The sequence below is a fragment of the Rhinolophus sinicus genome, linkage group LG13 (assembly GCF_036562045.2).
Source record: "Rhinolophus sinicus isolate RSC01 linkage group LG13, ASM3656204v1, whole genome shotgun sequence".
In the NCBI taxonomy this organism is placed as follows: domain Eukaryota; kingdom Metazoa; phylum Chordata; class Mammalia; order Chiroptera; family Rhinolophidae; genus Rhinolophus; species Rhinolophus sinicus.
This window is the reverse complement of record NC_133762.1, coordinates 12,373,905-12,393,675: the sequence shown is the minus strand read 5'-3', so window position 1 is coordinate 12,393,675 and position 19,771 is coordinate 12,373,905. Positions and strand designations below refer to the sequence as shown.

Here is a 19,771-nt window from a genome sequence, read left to right as displayed (position 1 = left end):
GTCTTCATAACCATTTGTTTTTTAAGATTGACCACCGTAGCTCTATCACTGTCCAATTTGGGGATAATTAATTGGTTTGTTTTTGGAGCTAATATAATTAATGTGTCAAGAATTGTTTTAAATTGTATCTCCCTTCAGTCTCACCTACCTACCCACTTCCCTCCATCCCTCCCTCCCCACTATATTTTTGAGTTATTTCTTTAGGGACAGATTTCCAGAAGTGAGATTACTGGGAACCTAGGAATTTTTTGTAAAGGTCTTGTTATGTTGCCAAATTGCTCTCCAAAAGGGTTGTTCTAAATTATACTATAATTTCACCAGCAGTGTAAGAGAGGACCATTTTCATTGTTACACTTGCTAGAATTGGGTATGATAACATTTTTAAAAATGATACTTGATAAGGTGAAAATAATACTTTAAAGTTAATATTTTAATTTTAATTAGCTTTGCCCCCCATTAATAGTGAGCTTAAACATTGTTTTCATTTTCATTTCCTAGATGTATTTCCTCTTTTGTTACTCAGTTCCTTTGCCCATTTATCTACTTAGGGGGTAGGTCTTTTTAGTTTAACAGAATTATGTATATTTTACATATAACCATTTGCCATATTTTAACAACTTCTTTTCCATTTTTATTTTTTATTTCTTCCATTTTTAAAAATGGGTTTTACAAGCAAAATCTTTATAGAGATATATCTGCTGACTCTTTGTGATTTTTATTGCTTCTAAGCTTATATTCTCTTTTGTTGTTAGATTCTCAATTTAATTTTCTTCCATTTTGGTTATTATCTGGTTTTATATTTAACTCTTTTATCCACTCTGCCTTTAATTTGTGGAAGGATATGAAGTAAGATAAGTAAATTGCTTAATTTCAGATTGCTAACCAGTTATCCCAACAAATTCATTGATTTCCTTCCTACTATTAAGATGTCTCCTACATTACATATTAAATTTTTGTATACTTAAGTTATCCATTATATATATATTTTTTCCCAGAATTCATCAATTTATTTTTATTAATTAAAGTTTATTGAGGTGACAATTGTTGGTAAAGTTACATAGATTTCAGGTATACAATTCTGTAATATCTCATCTATATATCACATTGTGTGTTCACCACCCAGAGTCAGTTCTCTTTCCAATACCATATATTTGACCCCCTTTACCCTCATCTACCACCCCCCTCCACCCGTCCATTATATTTCAATGTCTCCCTATGATGTCATAGTAGGTTTTATTAGTTGGTAGAGCTAGGTCCCCCTCATTCTTCTGTTTTAGAATTTTGTTTGGTATTCCTTCTCAATCAACATTTAGAACACTTTGTCAAGTTTCAGTGCATATTTACTGCCTTTAGATTTTTTTAAATTAAAAAACTCTGGCTACAAGAGTAATAACATTTTTTTCTCTAAATATTAATCTTTATCAAGGTGCCAAATACACTAGCCAAGAACAATCACAGGTACACACCCCATAAAATAAGATAATCCCTAATATCCAGCATTCCATTGAAAGGGAATCCAGTAATCTTATTCAAAAACCTTTCCGAATTTTCCTGAAAATACAAAGCATGTTATGTAAAGCATAGAGCCTCACATATTTCTGAGAGTGATAAATATTTCCTTGGTTAGAGGAAGGGGCAATCCACTTGGTGAAAGATGTTATTGCAAGGTAAATTAGGATTTTACATAGTAAGGTATGGAAAATTACTCTAAATTGTCAAGCAGAGGGAGTAATACATATTTATTTTAGAAAATTTTTAAAAAAAGAAAAAAATATATAATTCCACCATCGTTTTTTAAATCACGTAGGTAGTTACATGCCAGATACTGCCCCAAGTGCTTGTAACTCCTTTTGTGTTCATAACAACTGCCTAAACACATTGATTTTTTTTCAGGTAGAAAAACCCCCGTTTTACAGTAAGTGAAACAGATATTATGCCAGTTTTGCAGATGAAAACACTTGCCCAGGGTGCACAGTTGGTCAACAGAGCCAGGGTTCTAATCTGGGCAATGTGGTTCCAGGTACCTATGCTGAATGTTATGAAGCTGCCATTCCATCAGCCACAATTATTCATATTTTGGTGTATCTACTTCCAAGTTTTACAAAGTGGGGTATCCCTGTACGTACTTTGTGTAATCTTTTCACTTACGGATGTCATGATCATTTCCCTATACCATACATCTTTTACATGATTTTTAATTACTAATTTTTCTCAGATGCATGTGGATCAGTGCATTTAACAATTTCTCATTTTGGAATAATTAGTTTGCTTCCCATTTCCCTCTGTAATCACACTGCTGAGATGTGCGTTCTCACACTTAAATCTTTTCACATATCCATAATCATTGTATTACATATTCTAAAACTGGAAATGCAGGGTTTAATGTTCTATATATTTTAAAGGCTTTTGACACATGTTGCCAGTCATCTGAATACGTGATTCCAATTTCCAGTTCTATCTGCAATATTGGGAGATGTGCCTCAATCCCCCCCAATGAATCATTTAAAAAACAACAACCCAAAAACGTTACCTTTTAAATGAAATTGCATTGAAGATCCCTTAATTCCACCATTCTGTATCTACCATGGATAGAATGCCAAAAAATAAAAATGACCTTAATGTGCCCCAACCGGGGAATGGCTAAATTAGCTGGCATCTCACACTATGGGACGTCCTGCAAGTGTTAAAAGTAAGACTGGACTGTGTGTTTTCGCGCAAACGGTGCGAAAGTGAGGCTCCTGCGGGAACATTTGTGTATCTTTTTTGGATCTGCTTTTCCGACGTGCTCAGATTTGCGCCGAGCCCGGGATTCTGCGACAAGGGGTCAGTCTGGGTGGGCACAGATCCGGGCTCGCACGCGTCTTGGCCAGGCACTGACTGACCAACCGACGCTGGCCGAGGTGACAACCCTCCCCAGCCTGGGTGTCCGCACCAGCCTCCCTCTGGCGAGCCCACCGTCCATCCTGGAACGTTCACCGCGGATTGCGGGGAAGCCGGACTCTTCACCTTCGGGCCTCTGGGCGCCAGGACAAGTTTCCGCCGGCTACTTTTCAGCAGCGCACCAACCGGAAGTGTCCGTGTTGTGGCGGAAGTTGACGCTTTCTGGAAGCTCCCTGTGTTAAGAGAAGCGCGGCAGGCAAAGATGATTCAGGCGATTATGGTTTTCAACAACCACGGGAAGCCGCGTCTGGTCCGCTTCTACCAGCGTTTCGTGAGTGCGGCCCACTTTCATCACGTCCCTGCAGGGCCCCCACGTCCCCTTCCCTCTCGTAGGCCCCGACGCGCGCAGCCTGCTGACCAGCTCGGGCTCCGGCATCGTGCATGACCCTCGTACTCCTTAATGACCGTTTCCGGACCGAGGCCAGTGTGGCCTTTTGCCCCAAGCCCCCTGCTCTCCTTGACCTCTTCCTGGACCCTCGGCATTCCTGTATCATTTTTTGACACCACTTCTTGGGTCTCAGGGCACTATAAGTGACGGGATGGGGGTGCTCACTGAGAATGGTCGAAGTCACTTCAATCTTGTGGGTTGTTAAACTGAATTTCACGAGGAGGAAGAAATAATGCAGCTTCTTAAAGTTTTTGCTTTAGCCAGGGGGTCTGGATAAGCGCTTTCTAGGAATAATTTCGCTTCAGTGTTGGCTGGGTTTGCTCAGGGACTGGATACTCTTCACTCCGTAAAATTGGAAAAAGTTTAAAAGTGGGAAATGATGAGAAATTATAATTCATGCTGCCGCATGAGGGCTCAGTAAATGATAGTATTAACTTGAATTTTACAAAAACGTTTCTCTGGAAACACAAACATCATTTCCCTCCTATGTGTTCCCCTCTCTCCCCGCCCCTTCTTATGTCTTGATGACTTGGTGATTTGGTAACGTTTAACAACATTACATACATAATGAGTAGATTGGTGAAACTGAAGGGGGGAAAGAGAAAATGTTCAAGCATCAACTCCACCTTTTTTACCTTTTGTGTCTGTTGACAAGTTAACAAACCTCTTTCAGACTTTATTTCCTCTTCTGTCAAGTAGAAATGAAAAAAATATTTTTAATTGGATATTTTTGAGCTAGACTACATTTTATTAAATAATTATATCGAGGCGAAGATATTAACATTCGCTATAACTACTCAATTTATATTTGTATTTTTATGTGTGTGAAATCTTCCCTCTGTTTTTTAAAAAAGTGTTATTGACTGTGCTATTCAGTGGTTATGAGTAGGTTCACAAAGTTATGCGACCATCACCACAATCAATTTTAGAACATTTTCATTACCCCAGAAGAAACCCCTACCCATTAGCAATTATTCTGAATTTCCCCCTCAATTCCCCTAGCCCTAGGCAACCACTAATCTACTTTCTGTCGCTCTAAATTCACCTATTCTGGACATTTCATATAAATGTCATCAAACAATACATGGTCTTTATGACTTTTTTCCCTTAGTACAGTATATTTTTTAATGTTCATCCATGTTGTAGTGTGTATCAGTTCTTCATTACTTTTTATTGCCGGATTATATTCCATTATATGGACATTCCACATTTTGATTGTACGTTCACCAGTTGATGTTTCCTGTGGCTCTTGTGAATAATGTTGCTATGGACGTTCATGTGCTACAAGTTTTTGTGTGGACATGTTGTGGGGACAGAGGAGTGCAGTTTCCAGGCGCTCGGCCTCACGTGGAAAGGTGCTGGCTCAGATAGTAAATGGCCATCAGCTGTAACCAATGAGCCACTGGCCACTAATAACTGCTGTGGCTACGCTAGCAGCAGATGGGGGGCTAGCAAGAAGATGGTGGCTGAGCTAGTGAGCATGGATTGCAGTTAGCAAGTGAGGTTGGTTGGCAGAGAGGAGTGGATGGCAAGTGGCGGATAGTATGGTTCCTGCTGCCTGTATCTCCAACCCAACCGCCAGTGAGACTATAGTGGTGTGACTCCCCTACCTATGGCTCCGTGGGTGTTCCTGTTTGGCCTCACCAAGTCCTGTGTTCTTATGTGAGGAGCGGGACTAGAGACCCCGCATGACACCCTGCATGACACGTGTTTTCATTTCTCTTGGTTATATGCCTAGGAATAGAATTGCTGGGTCATACGGTAACTTTATGGTGAACTGCCAAGCTGTTTTTCAAAGTGGCTGTACCATTTTATATTCTCATCAGCAATATATAAGAGTTCCAATTTCTCCACCTCCCTGTCAACGTTTGTTACTATCTTTTTGATTAAAGACGTTTTACTGGGTATAAAGTGGATTCTTATTGTGATTTTAATTTCCATTTCCCTAATGACTAATGATGTTGAGCATCTTTTCATGTCCTTATTGACCATTTGTATATTGTCTGTGAAGAACATAGGATTTTTATAAGAGCCAGATTAGCTCATGAGTGAAGATTACCTTGAAAACTGTTGAATACTGAAAGATATGAGGGATTATGAAAACAGTTGAGGCGTGTCTGCAGTTGCTAGATTACCTTTTTGTTGAATTAGAAATTAGGAAGCCTCATACCCCTTCTCCCCTGACTGTGGCCACTTCCCCCTGGAGTCAGATAGATGTTTCTGTCAGTTTTAAAAAGTGCTGATGCTTAGTATGTTTCGTATTTCCAAGGACACGGAGTTAATCCTTTAACTCCTGGCATCTGTGAGCTCCATGACTTCTTTACATGGAAACCAGGAAAGTAGTGATTGATTAGCTCACACTTGCAGTGGCCAGTGCTGAGCAAGTGTTCATTTATCTGTTCAGTAAATACTGAGAGCCACTGTGTATCCATGGTGAGTCAAAGTTACAAAAAATGATTTCTCCACAATGACATTTTCCCTTTATTTCTTTTAAATAACTATTTCCAACCTACATTCAATGTTGTAGAAAGAAAGCGATTAACATCTCTTGAATTGATTTTCTGACTCTCCGGGCAAGTCCATTCTGAAGGTTTTCTTAAGCTTTGCTACTCAAAGTGTGGTCCCCAGACTAGCAGCATTGGTGTCACCTAGAAGCTTGTTGGAAACGGTCTCAGGACTTATCCCAGATCTGCTAAATCAGAATCTGCATTTTAATACATTCCCAGATGACTTACTGCACGTTGTGGTTTGAAAGCGCTGTTCTAGGGCTTTTCATTACTGCTGTAATGACTCGTTCTTGCTCCCATCATCCTTTCTTTTAAACCATACTTACTATGAACCTCACATGTATAAATACAAATCGAAGGTGAGTTATCAAGAAATTCCATCACAGTTGCACTTGCTCATAATGCAGTAAGTGAAAAAAGTATTTATAGCTCTGCAGTTGTTCAAAATTCTTACTGTAAATAGAACTGTTTCTGTCTTTCTCAGTAATAACTTTGTTGGTGAGTAACACAGCATCTTATATGTAATACCTATATTACCAGTAGAAAAGATGGCAAATTCAGTTTTTTAAAACATGTACATGATTACATCTTGACCTTAAAGTATTAGACCTATTGACATTGTTATTTACCCTGTTATAGATGTCTTGTAGGGGAAGACAAAATATTTCAGGACCAGGCCTTTTAGTAGTTCTTGACCTTGCACGATAGTTTATCAGTTCTCCTTTCCTTGGTTATTAACTATAAAGAAATCTTAGCTTATCTATGAGGACTGTAATGGTTAGTGACTAGATAGCTAGGTAAATGCACTCTGTCTTAATTCCTGTAATGGGCTTGTCCATTTTTCCATAGGTTCCCCTTTTATTTTTTATCTAATCGTTTTTATCTTTTCTGGAAGCCGATAACCAAATAATCAGATGTTTCCCAGCTTGGAAGCACTTCTCTCCCTGTCCCTCTCCATCAATGAGATGTATTTTCAGACATCCCCACTGAATTACTTCATTTATTTTATTCCGTAGCCAGAAGAAATTCAACAGCAGATTGTTCGAGAGACCTTCCATCTAGTTCTCAAGAGGGATGACAACATCTGTAACTTCTTGGAAAGTGGGAGGTAAATAGTCAGATTTAGTTTTCTCCCCGTATCTTCTCTTTTGGGTGGCTTTTATCATTACTGCTTCTTCAGGGAGTACTCCAGTGTCGGGGGGGGGGGTCCCCAATGCACCCTGAGCTGATCTTAGCCTGATCTGCTGAGAAAGAGACCCAATTGTGTTTGGAAGGTATTGAATGGTTGTGCTTCAGATATGACTGACTTAGATGTTTGGTTCCTGGGAGGGTGGGCAGAAGAAAAGGTCAGGAAAAGTGGCTTTGGGCACCACTGCCAACCTTGGTTGCGTTCACCTGGTAGAAATGGCCTATTGTTTGGCCTGTCTTCCTCTTTTCTGTTGACTCCATTCTCATTCCTTGGGACAAGGTTTCTCTTTGATTTTTTAAAGATGTGAACGTTTACGTGTTTCCCATTTCCGCAGTTTGATTGGTGGCTCTGACTACAAACTGATTTATCGGCACTATGCTACCCTCTACTTTGTATTTTGTGTGGATTCGTCGGAGAGTGAACTTGGGATCTTGGACCTCATCCAGGTATGTGTAGTCAGCTAGTGATGGCAGCCACCTTAGAGTTCACACTGGATTTTTTTTTTTTTTTATATAAGATTTTATTGGGGAAGGGGAACAGGACTTTATTGGGGAACAGTGTGTACTTCCAGGACTTTTTTCCAAGTCAAGTTGTTGTCCTTTCAGTCTTAGTTGTGGAGGGCGCAGCTCAGCTCCAGGTCCAGTTGCCATTGATAGCTGCAGGGGGCGCAGCCCACCATCCCTTGCGGGACTCAAGGAGTTGAGCTGGCAACCTTGTGGTTGAGAGCCCACTGGCCCGTGTGGGAATCGAACCGGCAGCCTTCGGAGTTAGGAGCACAGAGCTCCAACTGCCTGAGCCACCCAGGCCGGCCCCTACACTGGATTTTTGAGTAACCACCCTGTAGAACCTTTTGTCAATCTGTTTCTGGATAATGGTAAAAGTTGCCAGATGTCCACCAGATGGTGCTGTGAGAAAGCTCCTTAGCAACCCTTAAAAACTCTTAGAGCTTTTGGATTCATTGGTTTCTACTCAGCCCTCTCACTGCCCTTGGTTTTCATACACGATTCTGACACCAATTCCAATGTATGTGTGTTTTTTAGCCCCGTCACCAAGCAGCTAACTCAGTTCTCCATGGACACTGACCGGGTGTCCCATAAATTTAACTCAATTCTGACACTATCTGGAGATAGATACCATGTAAGACCAGGTTGTCTGTCCCCTGTATTTCTGACTGACTGGCTGTAGAACAGAGGTTCACATGACTCCCTCCTCAGTTTTGCTTAGTTTGCTAAAGTAGCTCACAGAACTCTCTAGAGAAACATTTTACTTACTAGATTACCAGCTTATTATGAAAGGGTATAACATAAGAGCAGCCAGATGGAAGAGATATATAGAACAGCATTTGGGGAAAGGGCACGGAGCTGGGGTGCCCTCCCCAGGCACACCATTCTCCCAGAATTTCCTGCTGTGCAGCAACCTGCAGCTCTTCCGATCCCTGTCTTTTTGCATTTGTATGGAGGCTTCATTACCTAGGCATGATTAATCCAACCATTGGCCACTGGTGGTTGATTCAGTCTCCCACTCTCTACTCGTGGTTGGTTCCCTTGGCAATCAACCCCCATCCTTTGGTGCTTTCCAGAAGTCACCTTAGTAACATAAACAAAAGACACCTGTATCACTGAGGAAATTCCAAGGGTTTTGGGAAGTCTGTACCAGAAATGGGATGAATACCAAATATTTCTTATAAATTACAATATCGCATCATGTTTTGAAATTTTTTTAACTGTCAAACCAAATGCTACTTAAAAATTCATACTTTTTTTGGTATATATTTCTATATGTTTCTTACAATTCTAGCCTAAAACAAAGAAGGTTGATGCTTTAGTTAGTCTGTGCAATCTTGACATAGTAAAACATGATTTTTGTTAGTCTTTTTGAAAATTAGAAATGGCTTACAGATTCTTTTCATTACCTTCGTGGTAACTGAGATGTGTAGGAACCCTAGCTTAGAACCATTAATTTAGTACAATTCTATCATTTTATGCATGTAATCTAGGTGGGCTTCTTTGAAGTGACTTGAGTAAAGTCACGTAAGTAGAAAGCACTCAAATAGAAGCTTGCATTAAAACCTAATTAACAACAATGTCAACTGTAATTGGGAAAAAAAATCAAAAAACAATTAAAAATAAGAAATTTAAAAAAACCTAATTAACAATTATAGAAAAGAAAACTCTAGCTATAAAATATAAACTTTACCTGCTTACATACTATTAATATATTTTATTTTGTTAAGATAAAATTTAAAAAGCTAAATTTAATATACTTAGGGACAAATAAATGGAAATCTTGAATGTGTATTTTCATTTTAAATACACCAGACTCTTTTCTAAGAAGTGACGTTCTTCTTAGACATGGCAACTTTTAATTAAATTTTATTTATTTAAACCCATTCACATTTAGAAAATTATTTAAGCTGATTAAAAATTTCATACATCATATTCACTTATACATAAAAGTATAAATAAATAATGAAAACATCTAAAAAAAAAGGCTCCCCTCTAAGATAATTTTAAATGCTTTCTTAATACCTGAGTCAAATTGGACATTAAAAGTCAGCGTAGCATAATAGGAAGAACTCAAGATGAAGAATTAGAAAATCTGGGTTTGAGCAGTGTACCGACCATCTGTAAGTATAGAAATATTAGGTTGTAGATTTCAATTGTGGCAATGTACTTTATAGTATTGTAAATTATAGAATGTTATAGAAATGTGCATATAATAAGTGTATTAGAAAATGAAGGAAATACAGTGACAATATATATTTGAAATGGAGATGTAGTTATTAGAGGAAATGCATTTCAGACAAGACAGAAAAAAATGTAAGTTCATAACATAATGGACATTTATTAAATATTTAGTGTGCATTGGGTTTGGAAAGCTTGATAAGTAAATGGTGAAAATAATGGGAACTAAGAGGCTTGATCTTTGAAAGGACAATAAAATCAGTAGTTGGCCTAATATAAAGAACATAAAAATCAGAAATAGAAAATATCAAAATGTTTTTAGAGGATCATATTTGTAGTTACATTACCAATATATTTGAAATAGCTGTCTACAAAAAATATCCAAATTAGGTGAAAGAAAAAGCACTTAATCCAATATTAGGAGGAAATAAGGTTAAAAAAAAACCGATTCCCTTTAGACTCAGTAAAAATTTTTTTAATGTTGAAGTACAATAAAACCTCTATATTATAAAACTTATTTTTTAAACTCAATAAAAACTCTGCTACTTGAATGTATTTTACAGAGTAAATTGATTGTGATCCAAAAGCTTCTCAAAAAGAAAATGTTAACTCAAATATTGCATATTAGTATTGATACAGAATCACTAAATAAAACCTTAGACAATAATCAATTGGACCAAGGAGTCATGAGACCTGGCTCTTGTTTCTGACTCTCCCAATGTGGCCTTAAACAAATCTTTTAAGCTTTGTTGGACTTAGGGTTTTTGTTTTATATTCTGATTCTTCTCAGTGTGTGTTTGTTTCAATTAACAAGTAGATGTTATTTTCTAGCTCTAAAATTTTCCCTCCCTCAGGAATACTACATACTATAAGATTTGTTCATTGGGTTCAAATAGTCTTTATCCCAAGGATACAAGTCAGTTTAACAAGGAAAATTTCCCAGAATCTTTTACAGCACTAAGAAAAATAGTGGAAACGATTATAATTGTGTCAGTAGATGCTGAGAGAAATGAACATCCAAATTATATTCCTGAAATACTCTTAAAATTGGAATAGGAAGCATTTTTATTTGATTATTTGGTGCATGTTTATTTAATGTAAACTATTTATTGAAGAAATAATACATTTATGTAGTTCAAAATTCAAAAGGCACACCAAGAGTATACAGTGAAAAATATCTTCTCTCTCCCAGTCACCTACGTAGTTTATTTCCCTAGAAGCAGCCAATTTTAGTTTTGAAACCAAGAGCCAGTGTCATCTCAGGGGAGAAATCTACAGTCATTCATGTAAACAAGATGTCTCTTACTAGTTGCTCCAATTTGAACAAGCGTAATGAGTGACGATAAAAAAAAAAATGAAGAAGTAACATAGTAAAGGAAGAGAGGGATAAGTTATCACTAAGATGGCCTGATTATGTACCTAGAAAACCTCAAAGAAAAAACACCAAAAAAGTATAGCAAGTAATGAATGGTATGAGCAAAATAGCAGAATATGAGATATTCATCAAAATTGAATTTTCTATTTCTGTGAAAACAGCTAGAAAACTTGTAATTGAAGATATTTCACTTATAGTAGTGACAAAGGATATTTAGTGTTTGGAAATTAGCTTAGTATGGACTACTTGACATTGATTCCAATAAAACTGTAAAATCATAAAGGAAAAACGTAAAGGAATACTTGAACTAAATGGAGCTATAAGCCTTCCCCTTGTTGGAAAAAGTGAAAATGACAGTAGTAATCAGTAGTTTCAGTGGGAAACCAATATAGTTCCATCAGGAGATCTTACAGAACTTGGTAAAGGGAAAATTTGTCAGGAAAAATAAATGGGCAAGAAATACAAAGTGTGTTTTGAGGGGAAAATGGCAGTAATGGGGATTGGCTTTACTAGCCTTAAGAATATATGTTTGCAGATGAAATTATCTACCTATAAAATCCAAAACAATCAACTGGAAAACAAGTAGAACTAATAATAAGAGTTTAGTAAGGGGACTGGATACAAGTTTAACATGTAAAAATTAGTAGCTTTCCTTTAGCAATAATAAGTTAGGAAATACGTTTAAAAGGGAATAGCAAAATAATAGCAAAAAGGTCCATAAGATACCGAGGAATAAATGTAAAAAATGTACAAGACCTGTATAAAGAAAACTTTAAAACTATTGAAAATATGAAAAAAGAGCAAAATAAATAAAACGCGCTTTGTGAGTTGAGAAAACTCATTAAAATGTCAGTACTTTAGATTATAAATTACTGGAAATCTTAACAGAATTCCAGTAAGATTATTGTTTTATAATGCTTTTGTGTGAAACATATTGTATGTACACAGAAATATGCAAAACATGCCTATACAATTTAAAGAACGCCAATAAAATAAAACTATCCCTCAGATTAAGAAACAGTACATTGCTAGTCCCTTAAAGCCCCTGTATACCCCTCATTCACTGCATCTGTCCTCAGACTTTTGAGTTCATCATTCCTTTGCTTCTCCACCTGACATATATTCCCTAAATATTTTACTTAGTTTGGAAAAACTGAGTGACAAGCACAAACTTCGCTGTGTAACGAAAGGGTAATTTGCCACTTTTAGGGGAAGGTGGGTCACGATCTAGCTTCAGTATCCCTGAGAGTTTACAAGAGCCCCTGCTGGGGAAGTCTGAGGGCAAGATCATGTGCGTGAACCCCGAGAAACTTAGAATGATTTGATATTTATTTAAAAAATGATATTTTCCCCCCAGCTTCATTGAGATATAGTAATTGACAAAAAACACTGTGCATGTTTAAGGCGTACAGTGTGTTGATTTGATACCGCTTACGTATACCAAAATGATGACCACCATAGCATAGTGTTGGCTACACCTCTTATCATGTCACATAGTTGCCATTTTTGTGTGTGGTAAGAATCTTATTTTTCAGTAAATTAAAGTCCAGCCCCCATGCACGTTAGAATGCCAGCTGTTTGGTGAACGAGGACCTGACATAACAAGAAGTCTGTAAAGTCCCAAACTGGAAAAGTGTGACCTTTTTCTAACTGTACCAGTGAAGACGTGAACCCCACTCCCATTCCTCTGGGGGTGGGGGTTTGTGATCCTGTTACTTCATGCAGAGCATAGGTTCCCAAATACTTCTTCCTGGTGTTCAGAGTCTTGTAACTTTATCAACTGAGCGACATCAAGTTTCAGCTGCACTCTCAATACCCATTAGTTTCCTAAATTTGATATTTGGGTCCGTGTGGTCAAAATTCAGTTGATCCTGTATTTAAGCAGGCTGGGATTTGTCCCCTTCTGTCTTGCCTTGCCGAAGCATTTTCCTGTTTTTCTCTTGTTCAGCATATTTCACAGACCAACTAAATCGCTCCTACCAGAGAGCCCGATGGCACAAAAGAGATCTACCGTTGCTTTTTTAGTTTTCTACATTTAGCTCATTAATAGCTGTAAGGTATTTTTATGTCTGTATTGAGACAGGTAACTATTTTTTTACCCGTAAGGATAGCCATTTATTCCAGCACTATTTATTAACTAGTTAATCTTTTCCTCATGGGCAGCCCCACACACAAGGTAGTGCCCTCACCCCAAACGCTCCAGAGCAGGGAGGACGGAGGGGCCATCCACAGTAGAGGGAGAGGCAGAAGATTTGGTGGTGCCAGGTGTGGGAGCTGCAGGTATGGAGGCCACTTGGCGACAGCAAACTACCTTGACTTTTTCATAGCCTGCTATGGCTAGCATGATTTGAGGTCTTCCTGGAGCATCTAAAAGTATTAGCACACAAAATCAACTTTTTACTCCAGTTTCCTCGAACTTCAAAACTCGAAGAGTCCGTGCTGTGTCCTTGTGCTTCACTGGGTTTCTCAACAGTGGCTTTTCACTGCAGCTTGTCTGAAACTCAGTCTGCAGAATTTAAGACAATGGCAGTTTTTATCATGATTTGCCTTTGAACTTGGTCTGTTAAAGTTCACAATAAGTGGAAAATGATTTTCAGAGAATTCATTTTTATTCAGAATTGCACAGAATTCTAGAGCCAGCATTGTTCATCATTAAGGCAAAAGCCCATCTTGCTTTTTGGAAAGTAGATACTATATTTAAGAGACAAATAATAATACTTTTGCTCTACCTTTGTCTTCATTTGCAGCAGGTTTGGTGTGAATTTTAACCTTTGAACAAATTTCCAAAACTGGTTTATGTCTTTGACGGTAATGAAAATGATTTACCACATCTAGAAAAAAATTACATTTTTTGTAAACGTGTATGTTTCAGTGTTTTGTATTCTGTCCCATCAATCCATACTTTCATTTCTATCTTAGTGTTGCACTATTTTAATTTCCAAAGCTTTGCAATGCATTTTGATACCTAGTAAGACCCGTCATATCTCATTATTGTTTTTCTAGACTTTCTTGGCAGATTCTTTCATATTTTATTTCTAGAAGAACTTTAAACTTTGTCAGTTTCATTTTTTGAAAAAGTTCTCTTGAGAATTTCCATACTTCTAATTTCATTTTCTTCCTTTAAAACTATAGAATATGACAAAATAGTCATGGGGATGTAAAGTACAATATAGGAAATATAGTCAATAATATTGTAATAGCTATGTATAGTGTCAGGTGGGTACTAGACTATTCAGGGGCTCACTTTGTAAGTTACATAAATGTCTAACCACTATGCTATATACCTGAAACTAATACGAAATAATACTGAATGTCAACTGTAATTGAAAAATAAAAATTAAAAAAAAACCTGTAGGGGCCGGCCCGGTGGCTCAGGCGGTTGGAGCTCCATGCTCCTAACTCCAAAGGCTGCCGGTTCGATTCCCACATAGGCCAGTGGGCTCTCAACCACAAGGTTGCCGGTTTAACTCCTCAAGTCCCGCAAGGGATGGTGGGCAGCGCCCCCTGCAACTAAAGATTGAACATGGCACCTTGAGCTGAGCTGCCACTGAGCTCCCAGATGGCTCAGTTGGTTGGAGCACGTCCTCTCAACCACAAGGTTGCCGGTTCGACTCCCACAAGGGATGGTGGGCTGCGCCCCCCTGCAACTAGCAGTGGCAACGGGACCTGGAGCTGAGCTGCACCCCCACAACTAAGACTGAAAGGACAACAACTTGACTTAGAAAAAAGTCCTGGAAGTACATACTGTTCTCCAATAAAGTCCTGTTCCTCTTCCCCAATGAAATATTTAAGGAAAAAAAAAGAAAAGAAAACCTGTAGAACACGAATTTTAATAGCACATACATACACACAAGTACAGAGAGAACAGGCGAGGAGACCATAACAAGGAATTTTTTGAAAGCAAAGAATATGAAAGCCTAGTAACTGACTTGGTAAACCCAAGGAAGCCACATCCCAGGCCTGTGGTAGCGAAAGCTGACAGCCAACTTGCTACACCCCATGGATCCCTCAAAGGCACAGAGCTGGCAGCACAGTCTCACTGGGGTGTGGGTGTGGAGTGGACAGGGAAAGTTGTCTGAGAACCAGCCAGATCGCTAAGTCCTTTCCCCATTTCTTGGGGGACACTAGACACAGTTGATGAGATTCCATGAACATATGCCTGGTGAGTGTGGTATACTAACTTCCCAGCCCTTTTCCCACCATTCAGTTCCTAAATTTCTGGCAGCTAGTCTTTTACTTTTCAGGCAGACGATTATAAAATTTCTCTGGGAAATCTGACCACCCTAAGGGGAAGGAAATTTAAAAGCCCACAGGGGTGGAGGGGAGGACCCACAACAAGTAGCGATAGTTACAGAGCCTCCACTCAGGCTGTTGTTCTTATGAATAAAACAAAGACAGGCAGACATCCGACAGAAGCCTCTGACATGGAAGATAGAGACTAAAACTAGCAAACAGTGAAAAGCATCTTAGAGGAAACAGAGACCATACAAAGAACGGAAAACAGTAAGGCAAACAACCTCCTGTCTTTAAGCCACAGAGAAGTAAAAGACAAATAAAAAATGGGCTGCTAAACAAACAAGAAACAAAGTGATCTCTTAGAAATTAAAAATCTGAGAGGGAATTGGGAGAGAAAAGAAAATAAGGAGGCCTGATACTCCAGTATAAGCAGCTCAACAAAAAGGGTAGGAACCTGGAAAGGAGGAAATTCTCAACAAAATTATTTGATACAATTCCCTAAACTGAAGGACAGAATTGCTGGATTGTAAGGGCTCACAAAGTGCCCAGCTGGATCTGGAAAACAAGCCCGTAGTTAAGTGTGGTATCTTTACGGTGAGCTCTTTAGTCACAGTTAAAGATGGAAAGAGTTCAAAATAGTGCTGTTAGGAAATTATTCTGTGTATTTTTTGGCAAAACTTGTATGCATTTCTGTTGGGTATGTACCTCCAAAAATTGCTGGGTCATAGAGTATTAGTAAATTATGGCAAATTGTTTTCCACAGTGCTTGGAAATATAATTTCCATTTATATTAATTTGTGCCCAGTCAAAAACTTGAAAACAAGTGTGCCTTCTGTAGGAGAATGGAGAAATAAATTTTAGTATGCAATACTGTACAGCCGTGAGTACTAACGAGCTTTTATGACATGCAACAACGCGGAGGAATGTATAAGCATTGTTGAGAGAAAGAAGCCAGACAAAAGGAGTGTGTGTGTATGATTCCATCTACATAAATGTAGAGACAGGCAGAACTGAACTGTGAAGCTACGAGTCAGAGTGGGTTACCGTTGGGGAGTCGGTGCTGTCTGAGGGGACCTTCCGGGGAGCTGGTAGTATTCCATGTCAGTTCCAGGGTGGCGTTACGTGATGGGTTCATTCTGAAAATGCATGAAGCTGTACCCTTACTATTAATACGTGTTTTCTGTTTCAGTATTATATTAAAAAGTTAAAATTGTAAGCATATACATTACGTTGATTCGTGGAGAGGTGTTTGAAGTTAATGTTAACTGAAATTAGCAGGACGCAACTGTGTTAACACTGTAATAGTGACATTTTTTTGTACCTGTATATACTGAAAAAAGGCTTGGGGGAAGGACGTCGTATTGGAAGTAGTTGGTATTTCAGTTTGTTATTTTACGTAAATCAGCATCTTACAAAGGGGGAAAGAAAGCCACCTGTGCCTGCTGGTTGTGTTGCTAGACTGAAAACAAGATTGTCCCACTACCCTAGGCTGTCCCCTCTGAGTTGGGATAAGTCGGGTGATCACCTAATGCTGGTAGCTTTTGTTTTGTCTGAGAATTCCCGTAAGATAGAGAGTGTCATGACAACCCCCTTACTTTCCAATGTGATGTGTATGCAGATGTGAATACACTCCTGTTTCTCTCTTTACCTATTTGTCTTTGTTTCCTAGGTTTTTGTGGAGACCCTGGATAAGTGTTTCGAAAATGTTTGTGAATTGGATTTGATCTTCCATATGGATAAGGTACCGTCTCTCCCAAACCAGGGTCATGGGAAAACTAAGAGCCTTGGAGGTCTCCGGCTACCTCTACACCCGCATGTTTTTCCTTTGGCTTTTTACTTTGGTGATAGTCCTAGGTCCTGTTTTATGGAAAACTTAAGTGTGGTAGTTTAGGGGGTATTTTGCTAAGACCTGTTACCACTGTTAACACTACAAGATTATTATTAGGTCCATATCATGGTCCATCTTTTCAGCAAGACTTCCTGGTATAGGGCAGTGATGTCACGGGAATGGATGGCTGCCAGGCCCAGAGTGAGATAAATAATTTTATGTTGATTGTAAAATGAGTTTCATAGGCAATAGTCCAGTGAGAGTGAAGCTATGGAATAATCATGACTCAGGGGCTCTGACTTAGCTAGAAAAATTGGTATTTTCCTAATGAGTAATATAGTAGTTTGGATCAGGTGATACTCTCTAGGGAAGCTGACCGTCAGGCGAACTGAAGTCGTTCAAAGTACATGTTCTCAGATTTGTGTTGCTAGCGTAACTGGCATGGCCTATGTCCTCATGTGCCAGAAACACGCGGGAGATAGCCAGCAAGGGGACAGAAGCTGCCACACTCATTGTGTCCAACTGGGCACACACTGTACCCAGTGCTGTTCACGGTGGGGGTTGATGTGTCTTAGATTTGCTTGGTCCCGGTTTTCCTTCCGCTGATTGTTGTCGCTGAGACCCACTTGGCGGGAGACACTGAGTTTTAGAGAATGTTACTCATTGCTAAGCCATGATGCCTGGTAATCTGTTTGCATCATGAGGCGGTCGGTGTTGTTAGATCCGTCCCTGCTAGCGTTGCCGTCTAGAGGACTTTCCTGTCGTTTTCCAACAGGATCTTCTGTCTCAGTTAACTCTGCCAGGGTCCTCAGATGGCACTTTCCAGGCCAATGCAGTGAGGGCATTCTTAGGGTTGGCTGTTGGAATGGACTGAGGTTTCCCTCGCAGCACCTGGCTTGGCTCTGGGGCTCCACAGGGAGCCCAGTGCAGGAGAATCCGAGCACCCCATAGCTCTGTAGATACAGCAGGCCCTTGAATAACGTTGTTCCGTTCAGCGTCTTCATTGCAATCCTGGAGAGAGGCCCCAGGAATGACGCTCTTGTTTATATCAGTTAGCCGGTGGGAAAATTGCTTTCGTTGTATTGCTTCAAGTTGCAGAACCTTCATGGACGTTAAGTGAGAACTTACTGTACTTGACTTGGGGCTCCCCGAGCCTCACAAGGCTTCCAGAGCTCACTGGTGTTTTTAGGTAGAAATTCCCATGCAAGGGAAGAGAAGGCACAGGTCCCATTGGCCCCATGGCGAGAGGTCTGTTGGGGCCAGTCTCCTCTGGACTAACCCCCCAACCCCCCTCTCCCAGTGCCCTCTCTTTATCAGGCAGCTGTGAGAGTCACCTTACCAGTAGGAGATGCACACGCTGCCTGCACACCAGGCAATCGGCGTCTGGGAATTGCCAGCTGCCCAAAACCTGAAAACTTTCGGGCTTGTGGGACAACAGCTGGTTGAGCTTGGGTCCTTTGCATTTTAGTTACAATTTAGAGTTAACTTGTAAGTTATACATAATCTGTTGGGGTTTTGATTGGAATGCACTGAATCTATAGAACATTTGAGGAAAATTTAAATCTTAGCAATATCAAGTTTTATCCGTATTATGGTGTATCCATTTCTTTAGATCTTCTTTGAGGTTTCTCAGTGAAGACTCATAATTTTTCCCATAGAGGTTTTACATATTTTTTATTAAATTTATTCCTAGATACCTGTTTTTTATGTGTATGATTTTAAATATTCATTTTTTGTTTATTGCTAGTATATAAAAATTGCTTTATTTCTGTATGTTGATGTTGAATCCAGAGATTATATTAAACTCTTTATTAATTCTGATATTTTATCTGTAAGCAACTTGCCCGTTTATTTCCAATCCTTGTACTTCTCATGTGCTGTTGAATACTGGGCATCTAAGTTTCTTCCTGATTCAAAGGGAAGCTTTCATTCTGTCATCATGAAGCATGGCATTTACTATATATATAGTATTTCACATATAGGAGGGGTTTTTTCAGTAAATATTCTTTTCAGGTAGAGGAAGTTTCTTCCCTTCTCTTCCTAGTGACTAACAGCATTTAGTCATGAAACGGTGTTAAAATGTATCAGAAGCTTTTTCTCCATCTCCTGAGCTAATCATGACTTCTTGCCTTATCATTTTTTTTAATATAAACTTTATTGGGGAATATTGGGGAACAGTGCGTTTCTCCAGGGCCCATCAGCTCCAAGTCATTGTCCTTCAGTCTAGTTGTGGAGGGTGCAGCTCAGCTCCAAGACCAGTCGCTGTTTTCAATCTCTAGTTCCATGAGGCACAGCCCACCATCCCATGCGGGAATTGAACCAGCAACCTTGTTGTTAAGAGCTCGTGCTCTAACCAGCTGAACCATCAGACCGCCCCCTTGCCTTATCATTCTAATAATATCTTTTAAATATTTGTGAGGATACCTGCTAGAGCAGTAAAGTAATTTCAGTCCCAACTATTTTATTGGTCATGGAAATAAAAGGCCATAAAAATTTTGTTATTTCTCATTTATCTTATCTTCATGTAAGTGCCATATAGTATTTTGCTGCTGCTGCAATTTTCTTTTAGTTTATAGAGTTGTAATTTTTTGTTGTTCACATGACATCAGGAAATTACTCTCCGT

The 19,771-nt window shown here is 39.1% G+C and overlaps 1 protein-coding gene across 2 annotated transcripts in view; it reads left to right on the top strand.

Annotated features, from left to right (window-relative positions):
- The first annotated feature begins 3,054 nt into the window (after nt 1-3,054).
- Nucleotides 3,055-19,771, top strand: part of AP3S2 (adaptor related protein complex 3 subunit sigma 2) — a 35,881-nt gene continuing 19,164 nt past the window's right edge. For both annotated transcript variants that reach the window (XM_019719248.2, XM_019719249.2), the window contains exons 1-4: nt 3,055-3,211; nt 6,852-6,943; nt 7,359-7,470; nt 16,989-17,060. In XM_019719248.2, coding sequence (XP_019574807.1) covers nt 3,143-3,211; nt 6,852-6,943; nt 7,359-7,470; nt 16,989-17,060 — 345 coding nt within the window. In that variant the 5' untranslated portion in view covers nt 3,055-3,142. The remainder of the gene's footprint in view (nt 3,212-6,851; nt 6,944-7,358; nt 7,471-16,988; nt 17,061-19,771) is intronic.